General features: G+C 40.3%; 1 protein-coding gene across 12 annotated transcripts in view; it reads left to right on the top strand.

Annotated features, from left to right (window-relative positions):
- Nucleotides 1–20129, top strand: part of zeb2b (zinc finger E-box binding homeobox 2b) — an 85899-nt gene that overhangs the window by 56800 nt on the left and 8970 nt on the right. For 4 of the 12 annotated variants that reach the window (XM_083522793.1, XM_083522786.1, XM_083522792.1 and 1 more), the window contains exons 3-6: nucleotides 8724–8981; nucleotides 16059–16127; nucleotides 18609–18797; nucleotides 19720–19934. In XM_083522793.1, coding sequence (XP_083378919.1) covers nucleotides 8724–8981; nucleotides 16059–16127; nucleotides 18609–18797; nucleotides 19720–19934 — 731 coding nt within the window. Of the gene's footprint in view, nucleotides 1–8720; nucleotides 8988–16058; nucleotides 16128–18608; nucleotides 18798–19719; nucleotides 19935–20129 lie in introns of all 12 variants that reach the window. The other 8 variants (XM_083522795.1, XM_083522789.1, XM_083522790.1 and 5 more) reach the window with 3 other exon arrangements.

Raw genomic sequence — 20129 nt, 5'->3', positions numbered from 1 at the left:
TGCTGTGTATTACAATAAGCAGAGAGAGAGAGAGAGAGAGAGAGAGAGATCTGAGTAGATCAGCAGTCCACTTTTATTAAATAGGCCGGCTCGCTGATAAGACCTGACTGTATGTTATCAATCTGGCGCCCGCTGCACCACACATCAAACTATGAACAGCTCACACTGACCCTGTCAGCGCATTCCACTACCTGGGAGTATGTGTGTGTGTGTGTGTGTGTGTGTGTGTGTGTGTGTGTGTGTGTGTGTGTGTGTGTGTGTGTGTGTGTGTGTGTGTGTGTGTGAGAGAGGGAGAAGAGGATAGGAATAGAGAGATTGTCTCAGTGCCAGAGTGTAAAAGAGCATTGGTAGGGGAGGTGGAAGAGGCGTGGGGTCGTGGCACTCGGCCATGTTATCGCTCCGTCAGAGGTGGTGGTGTTGGTGTTGGTGTCGGTGGGTGAGTGCTGACTGAGGGGGTAGTAGGATTGGCTGCATTGGCGATCTGTGCCTGATTACACAAAACTTTTAGCACCCAAGGATCTTTTTTAAACTATGAAAACATTCCAAAGACCACAAAACACCACCCTGCCTTTGTTTCAGTGCTAAGATATGTCACACAATTATTATATTTTAAGATTATGGTTATGATTGTGTTTATACGAGACACATTACTATTCATACACATACCCAGATGTGAGTGTGGGGTTTTTCTTCATGTGAAATAACATTTGGCTTTGGATTACACTTATTTGAATCATGTGACCTGTCATGACAGGTGCTTGGACCTCTATTATTATTATTATTATTATTATTATTATTATTATTATTAATTTTTATTTTGTGGTTTGGGGCAATAAATAAATAAATAAACAAACAAACACGTCAATAAATATAAATCGCAGCCTTTGTCTTGAGACCCACAAGCTTATAAAACATCATGAGATTATATCCTTGAGATATTATAGTAGGTGAACTCATGTTTAATACATAACTATTTAGTTTACATCAATACAATTGTTGTATGTTAGGCACCAATTTTATCTGTTCACTTTAATTCCATTCATTTTTCATACTTTTTCCTCTTTTTTTTTCATATATACATGTAATATAACTACAGTGGGTTATATTCATCTTTAATGTAGATAGATAGATAGATAGATAGATAGATAGATAGATAGATAGATAGATAGATAGATAGATAGATAGATAGATAGACAGACAGACAGACAGACAGACAGACAGACAGACAGACAGACAGACAGACAGACAGACAGGTCGATAGATAGATAAATAGATATATAGACAGACAGACAGACAGACAGACAGACAGACAGACAGACAGACAGATAGATAGATAGATAGATAGATAGATAGATAGATAGATAGATAGATAGATAGATAGATAGATAGATAAAAGAAGGTAAAGTATGGAAATTAAAAAAGTTTAGGTATGAGGTATTAATATTAGGCCTCATCACAACATAATTAATAGTGCATAAGCGTAAAAAAGCGCTTACTTCCTGACCTCTGTCCTTTTGTCTGTAATTTAACTTTTTGTAGATAGATAGATAGATAGATAGATAGATAGATAGATAGATAGATAGATAGATAGATAGATAGATAGATAGATAGATAGATAGATAGATTTCAACATCTGAAGAGTCACTAAAGCATTTACCCTCTTATGTTACCTCCCTTCTTTTGTGTGTGGTTTCTCATGTGATATATCTAAAGCATTATGTTCATTATTACTGTACGTCCTCTGATCCAGAGTCAGTGACAGCGAATCGCAGCTCCGGCCCGATCACAGCTGAGCGATTTTTTCCTCTTTTTTTTTAGGGGGGGGACTTGTAAATATTTGATGGCCGACCTGATTCAGACGAGTCAAGCACCATTTCACACTCTCTTTCATGCGTGCCGCTGCCAGATAGATCTGCCTGCTTTTGCTAACACGCTCCACAATGAGAACAGATTTAGGTGGGAAGACATCAACAACCCAGATACGACGAACACCAGGGACCAGGTGTCTCTGCACTCGTCGCTCGATTCAGTCTCCGCATCTTTTTTTTTCTATTTATACACGTTTACGGAATAAACAAGGCAACAGGGGGAAGAAACGAGGAAAAGAGAAAAGAAAATATGAAGTATCCTGAGCGTTCGCCTCGAAAATGGCTGGAGCATAAAAGAGCTTTTCAGACGCGGGGAAAAATAACAAGTGTGTGTCTTTTGTGCGATGAGAATAGCGGCTTTCCGACAGTTCAGACCGAGATCGCTTTTTTTCTTCTTCTTCTTACTCTTCTTCTTCTTTAAACCCTGCTAAAGGTTTTGTGTGTATTTGGTTAGTTACAGCAATTACGGCCAGTAAGTGACAGCCAAATGCACGCCAGAGAGCGAGAGAGAGAGAGAGAGAGAGAGAGAGAGAGAGAGAGAGAGAGAGAGAGAGAGAGCAGACTGCTTCCCAGTGCAAGACTCCTCTGTCGAACATCTGCTCAGAGATTTGCATATTAATTAACCCATATTAACTCTAATTATTCTGGGAAATTATCAAATAAATTAAATTTTCTAATTTTAACCTTTCCTTTGCTTGACGGATGTCAGCACAGGAGGAAACCCACGGAAAAATGTACGCTCACCTGAGCAACCGTTTTACTCCTCCTTTTATTTTTTTATGCTCTTCTTTCTTTTTTTCATTCCGATCCTGGTTTCTGGGGGCAGCCAAGGGAGCTTTTGTAAGCTCTCTCTTTTTTTTCAGTTTTTTTGGCTCCTGTGTCTGGGAGGTGGGTGGGTGGGTGTATGGGGGGACGCATGGGCCAGGAGCATGTGTGTGTGAGTGAGTACAGATGGCCAACTCGGGCAGGACAAGTCCAGGAGGAGAGTCAGGCCACCGAGCAGAGAAGTCGAGCAGCAAAGCAAAGCTTCAAGCTTTCGGTGTGTGTGTGTGTTTTTTTTCCCAGCCTGTTGCTTCGGCCTCAGCAAATAAACGGGGCTTTAATTCAATTAGGGTCCGGCTACTGTGGCTGGCTGCCTCGTGGTAGAAATGATTGAACGTAACAACCCCCTCGCCGACACACACGCCGACGCTCGGAAACACTCCGGAGTCGGTCGGGTTCGCTTTACACTTCACTGGGTTTTTCATCGTCCGTGGGGCAGCCTCGGTCTTTTGTTCAGATTTGGCCACTGTCTCCCCCCCCCCCCCCCCCCCCTTTTTTTCTTCTCAAAACAGACCTATTTTGTAGGACATAAAAAAACTGCATGGTAAAATAAGCAGCCATAACAAAGTGTTTGCTTAATAAACAATAATAATAATAATAATATAAAAATATTGTAATATTATAATAATAAAAAATGAGGTGAAGTTTTAAAGGCTTGGTTTGATAGCAGGCCGAATATTCATGAGCGTCCTCCATTCAGAGCCGTAAACTGTTGTGAAAGGAAATGATGACAGTTTACTCTCTTTGCCTACCGAATAGCCAGCATTAACATCCATCTTAATGCTTTTACACCCCCTATTCCCAGTGGCACACACTCTCACACACACAAACACACAAAACCGTAACCCCCCCCCCCCACCCCCCTTGAGCCATTCAGGTGATCTGTGCGTATGAGACAGGCAGAAGAGGGCATAGTTACTCTCCAATAGGGTTACCGTTCTCACCTATAACCCCCACTGACACACAGCAGCTGCTCCAGCAGGGCAGAACATCCAGGAATAGCTAGAGCTCCATCACTCCTCCACCTCAGGCGAGCTCTGATCTGCAGCTCTCTCATAAACCAGAGGTCGTTGCCTTTTTCCCTGGATCTGGATCTACACCGAGTGTTTGGCAGAAACTATGCCCCCAGGTTGGATTGTGGTTAAGGAGAGCGTAGGGATGGAGACACGAACCGCACAATACTTGCAAAGGGCATTATTCAGGACGAGACGTTTGCAGAGGAGCAGTCCGAAAGGTATGCGAGACATTCTCCCAGAGTAGTCTGGGGGTCTTTCAGGTTACACCAGGTTCGAATGATCATTTTCTTTGTGATGTTATTATTCAAATGATATATAATAGATTTATAATCATTTTATATACAGCAGTGCAACGGATCGCCGTTGATCCGAAATCCATACGGATTAATTGCTCATTTTTTTAAACTTGCGGATCAATCTTTTTTACATTTTTTAACGCTCACAGAGTGAACAACAGTTTTTTCCTGAAGATATTGCTATTCAAGTAATTTCATAACTACACAGAGCAGGTATGTGTTCACCTGAACGGGACATGTTAATGGGTCAACAACAACGACTAGTGGAGGAGCAACTGGAAAATTCTTGTCATAAAAGAAAAGTAAATTATATTTGTCCCCCCAATTATTTGTCTTTTTACTGATTCGAAAAATTATTCGATTCGTGACTCAAGAACCGTGATGCGATTCTAACCTTAAGTTTTGTTACTCGTTGCATCACTATTTCTATCTATCTATCTATCTATCTATCTATCTATCTATCTATCTATCTATCTATCTATCTATCTATCTATCTATCTATCTATCTATCTATCTATCTATCTATCTATCTATCTATCTATCTATCTATCTATCTATCTATCTATCTATCTATCTATCTATCTTAGGGCTGTCTATAGGATTGTCATGAGATAACTTGTGATAAATCTCAATTTTATCCCACATTTTTATCTGTTCCAAATGTACCTTTTTACCACTAATCAACATGGGCATGGACTAATATGGATGCTTTATTCACATGTATGTTTATTATTAGTGAAACCAGACTTAACATAGAGCATAAAGACAAAATATACTTGTAAATGTTTTAAAGTAATTGCGGTGTTTTAAATGACGTAAATCATCAGGACACCAAAAATAACTTTTGCTCTGTTTCCACACGGACTGTTTTAATTGCCGGATTTGTGCATCATGTCGGATTTTAGTGCTTGATTTAAGACTTGGTGCATAATAAATGTTTAGTGATTAAAAATGATTTTACAGTGAAGATTTGTTTATATATATCTGAGTAAAGAAAGAACGTCATGAATAAATGTGTGTTGCATTAAGGGTTTTGATTTTGCCTTTTTATAAGTAACATTTCTATATTTGGTCCGGTTTACTGCAGGTAACGAGTAAGAAATGGTTAGGTGAAGTGTTTATGATTCATTTCCTGTACACTGCTTTTATTCTGTATTGCGTTTTCATGTGTGTTTTTTTTTGTTGTTGTTTTTTCCATATTTGTCACATTTATGGGTTTCTGGATTAAATTTGTGACACACAAGCAAATGAAAACTTCGAAAGACTTTAAAAGCGCTAAAAGAAAGAGCAACGGCGTCAAATAATCAGACAAAAGGACTCCACGTTGAACCCTAAATGATTTTATGATCGCTTGTGTTCCCTGTTAATGGTGTTGAATTGCCACACAACCCTCATATAAACATTCTAAACAATAGTGTTTATCATTTTTTTCATATTTTTATCTTTACCCTTACCTTAGAGCACTGCTAGCCGCTCGCAGAGGCGCTAGTCATCATAATCAATACCACATGCACAATACATGTCATTAGCGTCTGCCCTGTGTACCGTCTAACTGACAGGCCAATATGAGCGCCGTGAATAGGTTACGATGGGGAGCGCTAAGCCTAGCATTAACTGAGACTGGGGCAATTAAGGGTGTCATTTTAATTATCTGTAGCATTCGAGTGAGAGATGTTCCTTTTATTTACTCGAGATCAAAAGCAGGAGAGAAAAAAGCCGCGAGACGTAACAGGTAGCATCAGACGGAGAATGGCAGGCGTAATTGCCTTTGTTGCGCCTGACACTTGGATGAGGCAGAACCAAATAGAGCTTGTCATCTGAGGAGAACTTAGCCGAGAAGTAAACATTATCATTTCTTTGTCTCGGGCACGCTCGCAACACAAAAGATTGATTAGCAGAGAGGTGAGGAACAGAAATAATGGCCATGGTGACATTAGCAGGTTGGAATTATTGTGTTGAAGTGCACAATGCCAGCCGAGGAATGGCTGTCTGTCAGAGATGCCATTTTAAACAATACACACACTCTTGAGTAAAAATTTTTTTGCTTCGCTCCTTGTCTGAATTAGCAAAGTTCTGCCCTCCCCCGCCATTATTGTTCATTCTTTTCAAAACGTCCAACACTAAGTGCTAAGTTGCTGGCAGATTTTTAACTTCTGCTCAATATGACGCCATCTTTTTTTTTCCCTCTTCCATCTCTTAATGTCTGTCTCCCTTTTTTATGACTCATTGGCTAACAACCGTTTACGATGTGTACTCTGGTACTCATGCTAACACCTCACACCGCTATGCTAATACTCAAAAATTTCAGGAAGAACGCATTTTAAAGCACCTAAAGGTGATAATGCATTTACAACCAATAAGTAAAGATTCCTACATTACACACAATGCGTTTTTCCTACTTGTGGAAGTCGAATGGGAGCGATGCAGCAGCACTTTAGTGCTTTTGCTTGCTGGTTTTTCACTCTCATTCGGGGTAGCATTCTGAGTGACATTCCATCTAATTCCTCCTCATGCTAAATCACATTAGATTGTGAACTAGCCAAGTCTCTGGATTTTCTACCTTGTCGGTGGATTTCTCATTAATGTAATGTTTAATGTCAGAAACTCTTTGGCTAGGAACTATTAGCAAAAACAGACTTCTATCCCTTATGTTTGGGATTTTTTTGGTCTGTAATAAACAATAAGCTTTTCAACGGACCCAACTTCTAATACTAACATTTTTCAGGAGTAACAAAAATTCCGCACCGTCCAAGACATGAGTTAAATAGAGATTTGAGCAGAACCATATTGTATGTTTTTGTCCCTCTGACCTTGCGTTGAAAGTTTCCTTTAGTACTTTCAACAGATCATTTGGCGTTTTTTCGTGCTCGGCTCCCCCGACGTTATGTTCTCGGTTGTTTTGTTTTTTTTGCACTCTTTGTCCCAAAATATTGAGCTCAGACCCCGTTGCCCTGTCGCCGATGAGTCATTCGGAGTCGACCCAACCCAGTAAAACCTGCCCTACCCTGTCAGTGTGTTCATGTTTGTGTGCTGAAAAGTAAAAGAAAGGTCTTTTTAAACCAGCCTTAGATAATTTCATTCAACCATCTCCTGGCTCTTTTACTTCAGCCTGTGGATCAGTGTTTGAGATAGTTTGGAAGGGGCAGGAAGGGGGCAGGGGGGGTTATTGCCCAGTCCCAGGGCTTCCCAGGCCTCCCGTTCCTTTGTGTTGTGCCCAAACCACACAAAGAAGAAGAAGAAGAAAAAAAAAACACTGTCTGTCCACCGCCAGGCAGGGAAAGAGTTAAAACCCCTGTTGGAGTAGGTGGAGGAATGGGCAAGGCGCAAAAAGGCTCAGGGGGGTGGAGGCAAAAATAAGCACATTATCAATTGGGCCTAAGGTATATCAGGACCACACATCAAGTTTTAAATGTCTCACTTTCCTTTCTCCTCATCTATTCTTTCCATCCAACCCCCCCTTCTTAATTCTTTTGTCTTCTTTCTTTCTTTCTGTTGTTTCTTTTTCATTCTACTTCTACCCCCTTCTCTATCAGTGAGGGCATTACCCAGTCTGAACTTGCCTAAACCCTTGTGGTCACACCTCTTCAAAAGGTTTTGTTTCCTCCGTCAATTGGTATTCAGCCCAGGTCAGCGGATGCCTCTGGCCTCAGCTCCGTCGCCGTTTTCATTTTAATTTGCACCTGTTGTGCAGTTGTTCGGAAGGCAAGTGCGGGCCGGCGGATTAGCCAAAGATCATGTTATGAACAGATATGCACGGTGTAATCTTTTCTGTCCACAGGGGAATGGTAAGAAAGCCTGTTCTTTTCACGATCCACCCCCCCCCCCCAAAAACCCTTCTCTTTTCCCAAAAAAACTCTCTCTTTTTCTCACACCCGTGAGAGTTTTATTCAGAGGGCTGGCTGATATGTGACATAAAAAAAAAAAAAAAAAAAAAAAATCAAGTCTGAGAGAAAAAAAGTTAGCGACGTAATTATTTTTTTCACCACCGCCACTTGGCATCAAGCCTCCTGCTTTTTTTATTTCGGCAAACCGATTTGCTTTATCGAGCAACTGCAGAGCGCAAAGGACCGGCTCGGAAAACTCTCGGCCCTTTCATTGTTTTTTCTCTTTTTGTTACTTCCCATGATGTCATGGCTTCATGCTTGATTGTATTCCGAAGACGAGCCTTGCTTTTTGTCTTTAACGTGAACTAAGTGTCTTTTTTTCTCGTGTTTTTAAACCTAAGGTCATTTTTTTTTTTGAGAATTATCCCCCTACTTTATCCAGTGGCCATTTTAAGATTCAGGCATTTGGCCATTTTTTCGCAGTCGTGAAAAGAAGGAAGTCTTTAGGGCATGCGTTTGTCATTCACGTGTCACCGACACTGCTGACATATCGTACGTTGCAAAGATATCGGCAGAGATTATTCATTGTAAGGAAAGGCATGGGGGAAAGTGATAAAGCGGTGGAGAAAGAAACGCATCCACCTGAACACCAAATATATATAGCCCACACACACATACTCAGAAATCAGAATTATAAAAAAAAAAAACGAGTTATAAATTACTAATGAAACGTAGGCATATTAATGATATATTTACATGAGTTGGAATGTGAATGTGAAGCATGTGTGGAAGGTGCAGCTCTGTGGAATCTTAGGCTATTTTGGCGAACCAGAATAGCAGCTGGTTGCTCACACAGACAAGTTTTTGACCTCACAGTCATTCGATTCTGTGTTTCAGTTCTGAACTATGAGAACGTCGTGGAGACCGGGTCCGAGACAGATGAAGAAGACAAGCTGCTAGTGTCCGAAGAGGACGGCTTACTGAACGGCGCCGCCAGTCCAGCCAGCCTGGCCAATCACGAGCAAGCAGCTCCGCTATCTCCAAGACTGGGCCACACCCTCATGACGAAAGTTGACGACGAAGAGGACGAAATGCGCGACAGCGGCGTTGAGCACGTGTGGAACGACAGCGACATGATGAGAAGCTCTGTCGACGGTAAAGGTTATTGTCAAGTCATGTCCCCATTCCTAGTGAACGTATCCGTTTTATTTGGTTTTATAGTGAGCACAAATAATGATAGGCTGGAATGCGCAATATATCCATACACGACTTAAATTATTTTTTAATACGTAATAATTTTTTTCCTGCAATTTTCACCAATTTAAATTTAACCTCTTAGCCCTCAGCTGGACACCCGTGCCTGTGATAGCCCATTGTTCACAGGTGTTAATGTTCAACAATAGATTAAATAAAAAGGGACAAGAGTAACCATGATAAATTACATATCATTCTAAGCCACAAACTTTAATTTTTAAATGGAAAACATATAACGAATGTATTTGCTGAATGTGCGTAAACAGCACATTAACAAAACGCATAAAAAACGCTGTACTTTCACTATGATTGTAACAACCAGTCACAAACACATCCACTGCTGCAAACCCTAGTTTAATCAGAAAGATAAGGGTCCACTGAACAACATTATTGTTGTAATTGATGCTTATTCTTCTGTTTACTTTACGGTACTCCGGCAGGTGTGTTGTTTGTATCTGTTTCGGGGGTAACTTTCACATAAAAAACAACAAACAACCACCAACAAAATAGTCAAAGATAGCCAGTAGCTTTATGGAAACAACATGATCGATAGAAAATGTAGCCATTGAGTGCAGGATTCTAACGATATATCAGAGGTTTTTATTCATGTGGGCGAGTTCTTTGTTTTATTACTCTTTAGAAGCTCTTTGGAAGCTCAAAGAGAGCATTACGTGCCTGCCAGGAAGTGGATGCAGCTCTCAGTTCTGCACAAACAGCTGTTTCCAGCTCGTGTTAACTGGGCTTTGTTTGCTAAAAAAAAAAATGCTTGAAAAGTGTGTGTGCTGTTGGGCACAGTCCTGTCCATTTGAATGGCCGGCCATCAATATGAATGCAGTCTGTATAAATGGCCATAACTATATAACAATAGCTTGTCTAACTACCTGGCCATCAATAGCTTGTCTGGATACCTGGCCATTAGCATGAATGCAGTCTGTACGAATGGGCATGACTGTAAAACAATAGCTTGTCTGGCTACCTGGCCATCAATAAGAATGCAGTCTGTGCGAATAGCCAAACCGCTAGAACAATAGTCTGAACGGCTCGCCATAAATATGAATGCAGTCTGTATGAATGACCACCTGAGTCTAACAGGTGGATCTCAAACAGGGGGGAGGGTGAAAAGGACCAGGTATAGTCTCAAATAAATGTTTGTAGGCATCCTATTTTTAATGATATCTTCATAACATTTGAAATATAAACTCATGTGGCATGTGGTTTTCAAGCCAGTACTTTTCTGGATTTCTCCAGAACTGATTTCATGTATTTATATATAAAATAAACACAATTTTCAATTTAGGAATTTCATATTCAAGGCACTTCATTGTCTATAACGTAATGTCTTTTTGAGCATGGATAGTCAAGCGCAAATGGCCTTTTTTCCAAGGATATCTAAACTGTGTTTGTAGCACACTTTTGTCAGGAACCGACCCAACATTTAGGTGGGTCATTTTCAGCTGGGGTGCATGCAAACAGGTTAAGACTCTTTTCAGACCATTAAGAATTAAATTTTAAAACGCTATATCACAACATCAAGCATGCAACTATGTTGTTAGCAACCAGCAACTCAGCCAACCGAGCCCTAAATTCATTAAAAAAAAAATGTTAAACTTGCTTTTCCCCATAGCTGAAAAATAAAATCCATTTTACCATTGTGGTACAATCTAAGAGAGATTCGCACAAAAAGCAGAAAGCTGATTGGCTGTTGCATGTTGTTCTCATTTGTAGTCGTAATACGTAATATATTCAGTGTAGTGAAAGAAAGAACTACAACACCACGGAAACGAACAAACTAAAAAAAGTGCTTTGGGAGCATTTTATTGAGCGTTAGCGTATGATTTAAAACCTACAACAGAGAATTTAGGACTTTTTAAGGCGTAAAATTTAGATTTGATCATTTTAGAAACCCAGGAAAACTAAATTTGGCACTTACAACTCAAAAGGCAGTTTTTTGACAGTAGTGGCAACATTTAATTTGTACATTTGTAAAACATTTCCTTTAACATTTCCATTTCATCCATTCTTTTGGGAAGATGTTCCACTAGATTTTGGAGAGTGCATGTGGAGATTTGTGTGAGATTGATTCAGAAGGTTGTTAGTAAAAGTCTGGTACTGATGTAAGTGAGGTGAGGAGGCCTGAGGTAAAGTCAGTGTAAAAAATTCATCCTAAGATGTTCAATAGAGTTTAGAGCTCTACAGCAGGAGCTCTTCCACACCAACCCATTTAGAAAATATAATTCCACCACATTCAAAGACGTCCTATAAAATTGTGTCCCCCAAACTTTGGGGGAACAGTTTGAAGAAGAAGCACATACAGTTGGAAAGCTACGATCATGGCGATTGATTTTTTTTTTTCAAATTTACAATCATTAGCGTTAAAGAATTCGACCAACATTTTATTAGGATTCTGTAAAGTATGACTTGTAACGATAAAAAAAAAAAAAGAAAAGAAAAAAAAATAGTTATGTACCCTCACTAGTTCTTCTCGCATGTTCTATGATCTTGTTGAAGTGATTTCATATCCATTTTGCTGAAGAATTGAATGACATTTCTGACTGGGAGCGATGCCTAGAATAAAAAAATAAATAAAATCGATAAATAAGTAAATAAAAAAAAGATTCATACCAAGACCTTACTTCCTAATTAGCACCAGAGCTAACCATTCCTCTTTAAGCGTACGCTCAGCCTGGGCGAGTGCAAGATATTTGGAGTTTCCTTGACACCCTCGTTTGTAATTAGCGCCGCATTAGGAACGAGGGAGACCCGGCAAACTTTTTTTTTCCTCTTCTTCTTTCCTTTCGCGAGCGTCACTGGCGAGCGAGCGGCAGTCACGGATGCTTGAGAGATAAATACTTTTAATTAGGGGGAGAGGGTAATCATTAAAGGAAGCCAGGCTGGAAAGGATGGAAGGAAAAAAAAAAGAAAGAAAAGAAAGTCGTTAACAATCTTAAATGAAATTTTTATTTTTATGATAGCCATTTACATGTATAATAAGAGTCAATGATTCTTGGAAGCGTGTGACAGAAACGGAGTGCGGCGAGAGCCCGTGGAAGACAGCCCCATTTAAATGAGCCGGGCTCGGCTATTCATTTCGGCTAATGAACTAGCTGTGCGCGGGGCCAGGCAGAGAGGGAGCTTTCAGGAGTCTAAAAATTTAATACGCTCCAAATAATACGGTCATTTACAGAGGAGGAGCTCGCCTTACTGGCGTTATTAACGTTATTATCTCCGAATTCCCTTCAGGAGACCATCCGCGATCATTATTCGCAATATTCTCAATTTTCCCTTCGTTTTTTTTTTTCTTTTTTTTTGGTCCTAGATTTGGAAAGGGGTTCCACTTTACAACTGTAATTTCTTTTTTTTTTGCCTTCCGAAGGTTGTAAATCATGAAAGATAAACAAGTGCCTGTTTCTGAGAGTATTGGTTAATTTGATAAAAGCTCTCGGAGCCATAGTGTCTGAGATTCAGCTGTGTTGCAACTCGGGAGATAGAGAGTGTGTGTGTGTGTGTGTGTGTGTGTGTGTGTGTGTGTGTGTGTGTGTGTGTGTGTGAGATAAAACCTGAGCGACGTATCTGAGAGCCAGGGGAGAAGTTCATTAGCTTTGGGTGAAGGAAGCAATCCCTCCCTCTTGCTTAAATTCGCCGCCACTTTCACTCTCTCCTTCTTTTTTTTTTCTTTTCTTTTTTTCACTCTTTCGGTGCCTCGGTGTCTGCAGTGGAACCTCGGCACATAGCTCAAGTTTGAGATAAGACTCCTCTCTCTCTCTCTCTCTCTCTCTCTCTCTCTTTCTCTCTCTCTCTCTCTCTCAGTCTCACTGTCCTGCATGTGTATGTGTGTCTTTTTCCTCAATCTGTCCAAATTACTGTTTCTCTTTCCCTTAGTCTCAATCTGTCTGTTTCTCTCACTCTTTCTCTCGGCCAGTTTCTTCCTCTTTCTCTCTCTCTGTCTCAATCTGACTGTTTGTCTTTCTTTCCCTGTGCCTGTTTCTGTCTCTCCAAATCTGACCATTAGTGTCTCTTTGCCTCTTAATCTGTCCTTGCACAGGTCTCTTTCCCCTTGTCTCTCTTAATCCCTCTTTCAGTTTGTCTCTCTCTGCCTTTTCTATTCATCTCTCTACCCGTCCTTCTTTCTCATGGTGCTCTGGACCTGTGTGCCCAAGTTAGTGTCTCTCTTTCTTCCTGTCTCACTGTCTATGTTTATCTCTTTTTCACTGCATGTTTGTCTCCCTCTCTAAATATGTCCATGAATAAGTCTTTCTTTCCTTTTTGTCTTCTTCAATCCCTCCTTTAATTTGTCCATTGATGTATCTCTCTCTCTCTTTCTCTCTCTCAATCAATGTGTCTCCCTCTCAATGTCCATGTCCCATGTCTCTCTTTTTCTCTTACTGTGTCTCTCTCTTTCTCTCTCTCCAACTCCGTCACAATCACTGTCCTTGACATTCTTCCATCCCACAATGCACTTGTGTTGGAAAGCGTGACATCATTATCTCAGCCGCCCGCTTTTTGAAATAAATCACCTGCGTTTCTTTGGCGCTTCGGTCCTTTTTTCCCTCCCCTCGTTCTCTCTCTCTCTCTCTCTCTCTCTCTCTCTCTCTCTCTCTCTCTCTCTTTCTCTCTTTCTCTCTCTCTCTCTCTCTCTCTCTCTCTCTCTCTCTCTCTCTCTCTCTCTCTCTCTCTCTCTACCATCTCTTGCTTTTCTTCTCGGACCAGTCCCAGAATTTTTTTTTCGCAGGAGAATAACAAAAAGTGAAAAAGGAACCGTGTGTTTTTGCAGCACGGGGTTCCAGCGCTTTGACCGGGCGTAAACTAAGCGGAATGTTTTGAAAAGAAACACACCGTGTGCTGGTAGGTAGGGAGTGTTTGGCGACGGGGGTGAGAAATGGCGGCCGACACTGCCGGGGTCACGGAGGGAAGCTGAAACACTGGCCTTTTCCTCCCTCGTTCTCTTTCTCTCCCGACCTGACGGATCAGCCCTGATTTATTCCGCTCAGACACAGGAGCCAGACACACAGGTCTCCCTCACACACCGACAACTATAAACCTTTCTGCACAGATAAACCTGAAACGTATATATGCGTGTGTGTGTGTGTGTGTGTGTGTGTGTGTGTGTGTGTATGAAAAGTCGGAACAACATAGACCACGTCTTCCTCCTACTGGAGGGCAAGCTCCATTCTCTCTAACCATTCCCCATTTTTCACTATTTAGACGGTAGAGACATCGTGTTTTTAACACGTTCTCTTATTCACGTGACTCCTGAAAGTAGCTGTGCACTCGCTGGTCATGTGACTGTGTCCAAAATCGCCATTTTCGGCCCAGGAAGTGATTTGAATAAATCTTAATGACATGTTTTTTCAAGTCAAAAAATGAATAATTCTACCGTAGCTCAGCGCTAGCTATAGTGCAGTGCATCGGGAATTGCGTCTTTCCGAATAGTCGCATATCGTATATCTTAAACGTTCCGATTTTGTCCTTTCTTGCGACTATGCCATTTTGCCGGACTTTACATTGCACGCTGTTTACTGTATAAACGCACATATTTCCCCTTTCATTTGCCTAATCGTCATTTCGGAAATGTTTTATTTTGTAAATTTTTTCCCCATTACATCCTTAATATTTTATCTCCCAGGCTGTTAGAGGATTCAGAGAGAAATAATTCATTATACGGTGTAACAGATTTGTTCTCCAATGTTAAACGCTTGAATCTTGAACGTGGCAGATGGGAGGAAATGTACACACCACTATAAAGCTGTGACATCATCAGCGTGAGACTCAAATGTGACCTATTTCATTCTATCAAATTTATTATAATTTTTTTTTTTGGGGGGGGGTGGGGTTAATGGAGAGGTTTGTTACAGTAACATATTCTCCATTCATGTCTAAGGCCTCTCTCTCTCTCTCTCTCTCTCTCTCTCTCTCTCTCTCTCTCTCTCTCTCTCTCTCTCTCTCTCTCTCTCTCTCTCTCTCTCACTTTCAGAAACTAAAGCAATTTTATAAAAACATTTAAAATTTCTTTTTTTTTTTTTTTTTACAATCTGCCCTGCCTTTAAAAGAAATAATAATTTTATTATTATTATTATTATTATTATTATTATTATTATTATTATTATTATTATTAATGAGTAATAAACTAGAATTAATGTATGTAATGAACAAAATAACTTTTTCCTGAAATCATTATTTTACAACAACTCAATTCCTACACGTATATTTTTATTCATTTTCACAGAATTCAGGATGCCTTGAAAAAAAATAAAAAATGGTGCACCCTCATAAATCGTCCCTTTAGTTTCCTGATATTGTAACTTCCTGCTGTTTTTATTCATTCTCTAGTTTTTTAAAACTCCATTGTCCGTATGTTAATGACCACACATGCAAATGAAACGTCTGATTGAACACATGCTTTTTCTCGAATCTGAAATATCAGTTTTTGATAAATGAAAGAAACAAACGAACGAAACAAACCGACTAACAAATAAATCAAGCGAACAGAGTTTTTGTCGGTGCAGTATTTTCCTGCTCGGTGTTATGCGTAACGTTTACATGAGAGGCCGGTGGGAGGTGTGGCAATATTTATTACAGCCTCTGTCTTCTCGGAAATACCTTAATTTAATTTCTAAAGCCAAGCCGGAAGGACCCAAGAAGGACTCCCTAAGTTAATTGTCTCCGGGACTCTGACAATGAGCTCTTGTCCTCATCCCCACGACACCCCCCCCCCCCCCCCCCCCCGACCCTAAACCATGAAAAATTCCGAGAGCTGGGTTTTTATGAGGCATTTTATTCGCGTGGAGGTTTTATTTATGTCCATCTTACCTGAGGTTCTGCCCCTTCGTCCGAAGCGGCATGCATTAAAGAGATTGGCTAAGTGTCATGCGACGAGTTAAATGTCGTATTGCATACGTTTTCTTGACCGGTGGAAGGAACTAAACACGTTTGCATTCCTCTCAGACCTTTGACTTGTTCTTCTTCTTCTTCTCTCTACAGATGAACTGAAGGACGATTTCGAAAGCATGGTGCCTGACACCGCTTTACAGCCCATCGGGAATGGCACAGGTGAGCTTCATGCATTTCTGATGTTGTTGTAGCCACGCCCACTCCCCCGCCTTCTTTCCCGAAGTCACGTGACTTTTAAAAACGGGAATAATCCCGTATGGTTTTAATGGAGGGATTTTTATTTTTACACACACAAACACACGACTCATTTTTTTACACGATTCATTTCTTTTTTTTCTTCTTTAGTGTGAGTCATTTGTTTTTCCAAATGATTTGTTTATTTATTTGTATTTCTTTTCCAATTATAATTTTTTTTTTTTTAACACGATTTATTTATTCAACTCGTATTGTTCCGAAATGATTCACTTATTTTCACCTGGGAGTTTTCCTGCCTGACTCATACATTTTTTTCACGTGATTCCTCCCGCTTCAACCAGCATTCATTTGTGTTTTAATGATTCATTTTTTGTGATTTTGTTAAATTCTTTTAGTCATTTGGTTGGCATTTTTCCTCCAATTATAATTTTTTTTTTTCACATGACTTTTTTTTTTACTTTACTGCACTATATTTGGTAAAAAAAAAATTTTCTATGAGTAATTTCTTTTTAGAGTAGTCCTCCAAATGATTCATTTATTATTATTATTAATATTATAATTATTATTAATTTATTTCCATGTAATTTCCCGCAACATGATCCATTTGTGTATTAGAATCTGATGATTATCTTACGAAGAAAACTGCTTTTCCACAAACGGCCATTTTACAGATCACATTTTTTCACATAAATATCTTTTCTTGTAATTACTCACATATCACATGCCAAACTCTACAATGGTACAATAGACGAATCGTAGTTTCCGGTTAGGGTCTGCCTTTCACTTACAATCAAACCAGACACCGACGTTCCTCCCTGAACATTATCTCTCGCATCACCGAGGCGCTTTGATTGGCCGTGGCACCAGCGCAGTAACTGAAAAAAATAAACCAAGCCGTAAAAAGAAAGCAAGAAAGAAAGCGAATTTTCCCTCAATTTCAAACTGTGCCAGCTCTTACCACAGCCCTGGCTCTGGACGGAACCGGGAAACTCTTCAGTGTGGAAATGGAATTTCAATAAAGGTTTCCATTTATGATTTTAGCTTCGTGGAAAGCGGAGCGGCGCGCTGGACTGTTTTCGGAAATCCGCCCGTGGATTACGTGCGATTTCGCTTCAGAAGCCTTGAAACGAAGAGTTACAGAGATGAAAGATGGAAGAGGTTAAAAAAAAGAGACCGGGAATGAAATATAGAGAAGCGTTAGTCAGTGCTCCAACTTTCCCAAATCTTATTCCAGGGCAAAAATTTAATTTGTGTGCAAACCCAATTTGTTCAGATTATATCCTCTTCAAAGCTGGCTTTCAAAAGGGAGTCATTTGTTCGTGCATGTTTAGCTCATCGCCCGCGAGACGGGAATCGCATAAGCGTAGCTTAGGTAGGTGTGTGTGTGTGTGTGTGTGTGTGTGTGTGTGTGTGTGTGTGTTTGTGTGTGTGTGTATTTTAATTACACTGCACACACCACAGCGTAGGTTCCTTCCTGATAACGAAGGCTCCGTTTTATACACTCCAGTTCCTCGGATCTGAAGAGGGAACGCAAAAGGTCCATTGGCACTTTGACATTTTCGAGACATTTTTGACATCGACACAGTCCACTACCTTGACCTTTTTAGCAAATTAGACCATAAAATGTTTACTGTCTGACAAATCTCGGTACACAGTTTACCTTTCGCGTCGGCACTGGCCTAATTAAAAAGGTGGCTAATAAAATCTCCCAGCGCTCTGTCACCTTCTCCGTAGACTTCCGCCTAATTGACAGATGAGACGGCTCGAGGAGACACGCACACTAATCTCTATACAAATATAATGAATAATGGAGCGAGCTGAAGGAACCTTGCCAGTTTTCAGACGGTGCCAACAGTGACGTGTCTGGATTACTATGCATCTCTTTGTTTTTTCACTATTTGAACAATTTTCGAATAGTAATCCATTAAATCGGAATTTAGTTTGAAAAAAACAAAAAGAGAGAACGCACGCCCTGATGAAACGTCTTCTCGGTATCTCTATATCGTAACTTCCTGTAATCCGAGGCGTAATTTTTCACAAGCTGTCTCGTTAGGACTTTGATTAGAGGAATCAGAAGTAATGCGCGCCTTGTAGCAAACATCATTTCCTCCCTGAGTTTCCCTCGTCGCACGGCACCTAATACATTTAAAGCGCAGGAGGGGATAGGGTTTATCGTTAAAAGCCTTTTTCCACAATTCAAATGGCATTCCTGCTAGATTAAGCCATATTTCTTATTTTAGTGGCCATTAGTTGACAAGATAAGGCCGTAATTTAGACGTATCCCTCGCAACTAGTACTTTAAGGTTTTTTTTGCTTTGTTTTGTTTTAGTTTTTTAACTCAGCTGTTTTATTACATCGAGGACACGCTACCAGTGCCTTGCATTTTTCACATGCACCCAAGAACTCATTCCAACTGTCCTTCTTTCTATCGTTTTCTTTATAAAGTGAAGCGAATGGACTGCACAGCCGAGTTCGAGGAGTTCTTCACTAAAAGGAAGATGGCCGACAGCGAGAGCCATGTGGTAAGCATCGCCGAGTATCTGCAGCGCACCGACACGGCCATCATCTACCCCGAGGCTCCGGAAGAAATCACCCGTCTGGGCACACCGGAGGGCCCCGGACATGAGGAGAACGGTAAGGACGCGCCTCCCCGCATACCCTTGTGTTTACCTTCATTGAGAGTTGCAGCTGTTAGGACGCTGAAATCAGATCCCTATCCTTAGGGAGAGTCGGGAGAATTGCGCCAGGCGGGACACACATACCTCACTCATGAGGAGAGGGAGGAAAAATTAGACATGGAAAACACCACCAGTTGGACTGAGACTAAATGGGGTGATAGTCCAGACTGGATTTGTGTATGGGGTCAAAACTGAGTGTATTGTGATACAATAACTATAATGTTTATATATATATATATATATATATATATATATATATATATATATATATATATATATATATATATATATATATATATATATATATATATATACACATATATCAGTTTTATTGAGACTGATATGATTTGCGCATTTAAATTCGGTGTCTAATATAAATATTTAGATCAAATATTCATTAAATGCGCAACAAATCAGGTATCATAAGGTTAGAATAATTAAAAAATAAATAATAATATAAATTATATAAATATTAAATAATAATTAAAAAAATAAACAAATAAAATAACTTTTAATATTATTAAAAGTTATTTTATTTGTTTATTTTTTTAAATTATTATTTTATATGTATTTATTCTTTTTGAATGTTTAGAAAATAAAATTCATTCGAGTGTATGGGCTCCTGCATTAGTGTGTGTGTGTGTGTGTGTTTGTAGGGTTTCCAGTGCCAAGCCTGACGATGGCACTCGGTATAGCAGATTGTAGAGATACCTCCCATACCAGTCTGGGCATAGTGCCAATTAGCTGCCATTGATTTGCTGACCTTTTGGCCCGCTGCCCCTTCCCATCTTTTCTGCCTCCTTCACTCCTTCACTCTCTCACTCACAATCTCTCTCTCTCTCTCTCTCTCGTTCCCTCGTTCCTTGTCTCTGCCACAGACCTGCCACCTGGAACTCCAGATGCTTTTGCCCAACTGTTGACCTGCCCCTACTGCGACCGGGGTTATAAGCGCTTGACTTCCCTAAAGGAGCACATCAAGTACCGTCACGAGAAGAACGAAGAGAACTTCGCCTGCCCTCTGTGCAACTACTCCTTTGCTTATCGCACTCAGCTGGAGAGACATATGGCCACGCACAAGCCTGGACGAGATCAGGTGAGCATCACATGCCCTGCCCTCCCTCCCTGAAACTGTATTTCGCTCATGTGCTTGCTCTCTCCCTTTCTCTCTTTCCTTCTTTTCACTGCCCGCTCCACTCTTCTGTCTTCTATCTACCCTCTCAATTTGCCAGCCTTTCATTAACTCTCTCTAATACTTTCCCTGCCACACACACATATGTACGGCCCCTGA

Source organism: Silurus aristotelis (genome assembly GCF_946808225.1).
Source record: "Silurus aristotelis genome assembly, chromosome: 2".
In the NCBI taxonomy this organism is placed as follows: Eukaryota; Metazoa; Chordata; class Actinopteri; order Siluriformes; family Siluridae; genus Silurus; species Silurus aristotelis.
The sequence above is the reverse complement of the archived record's forward strand: the minus strand, read 5'-3'. Positions and strand labels throughout refer to the sequence as shown.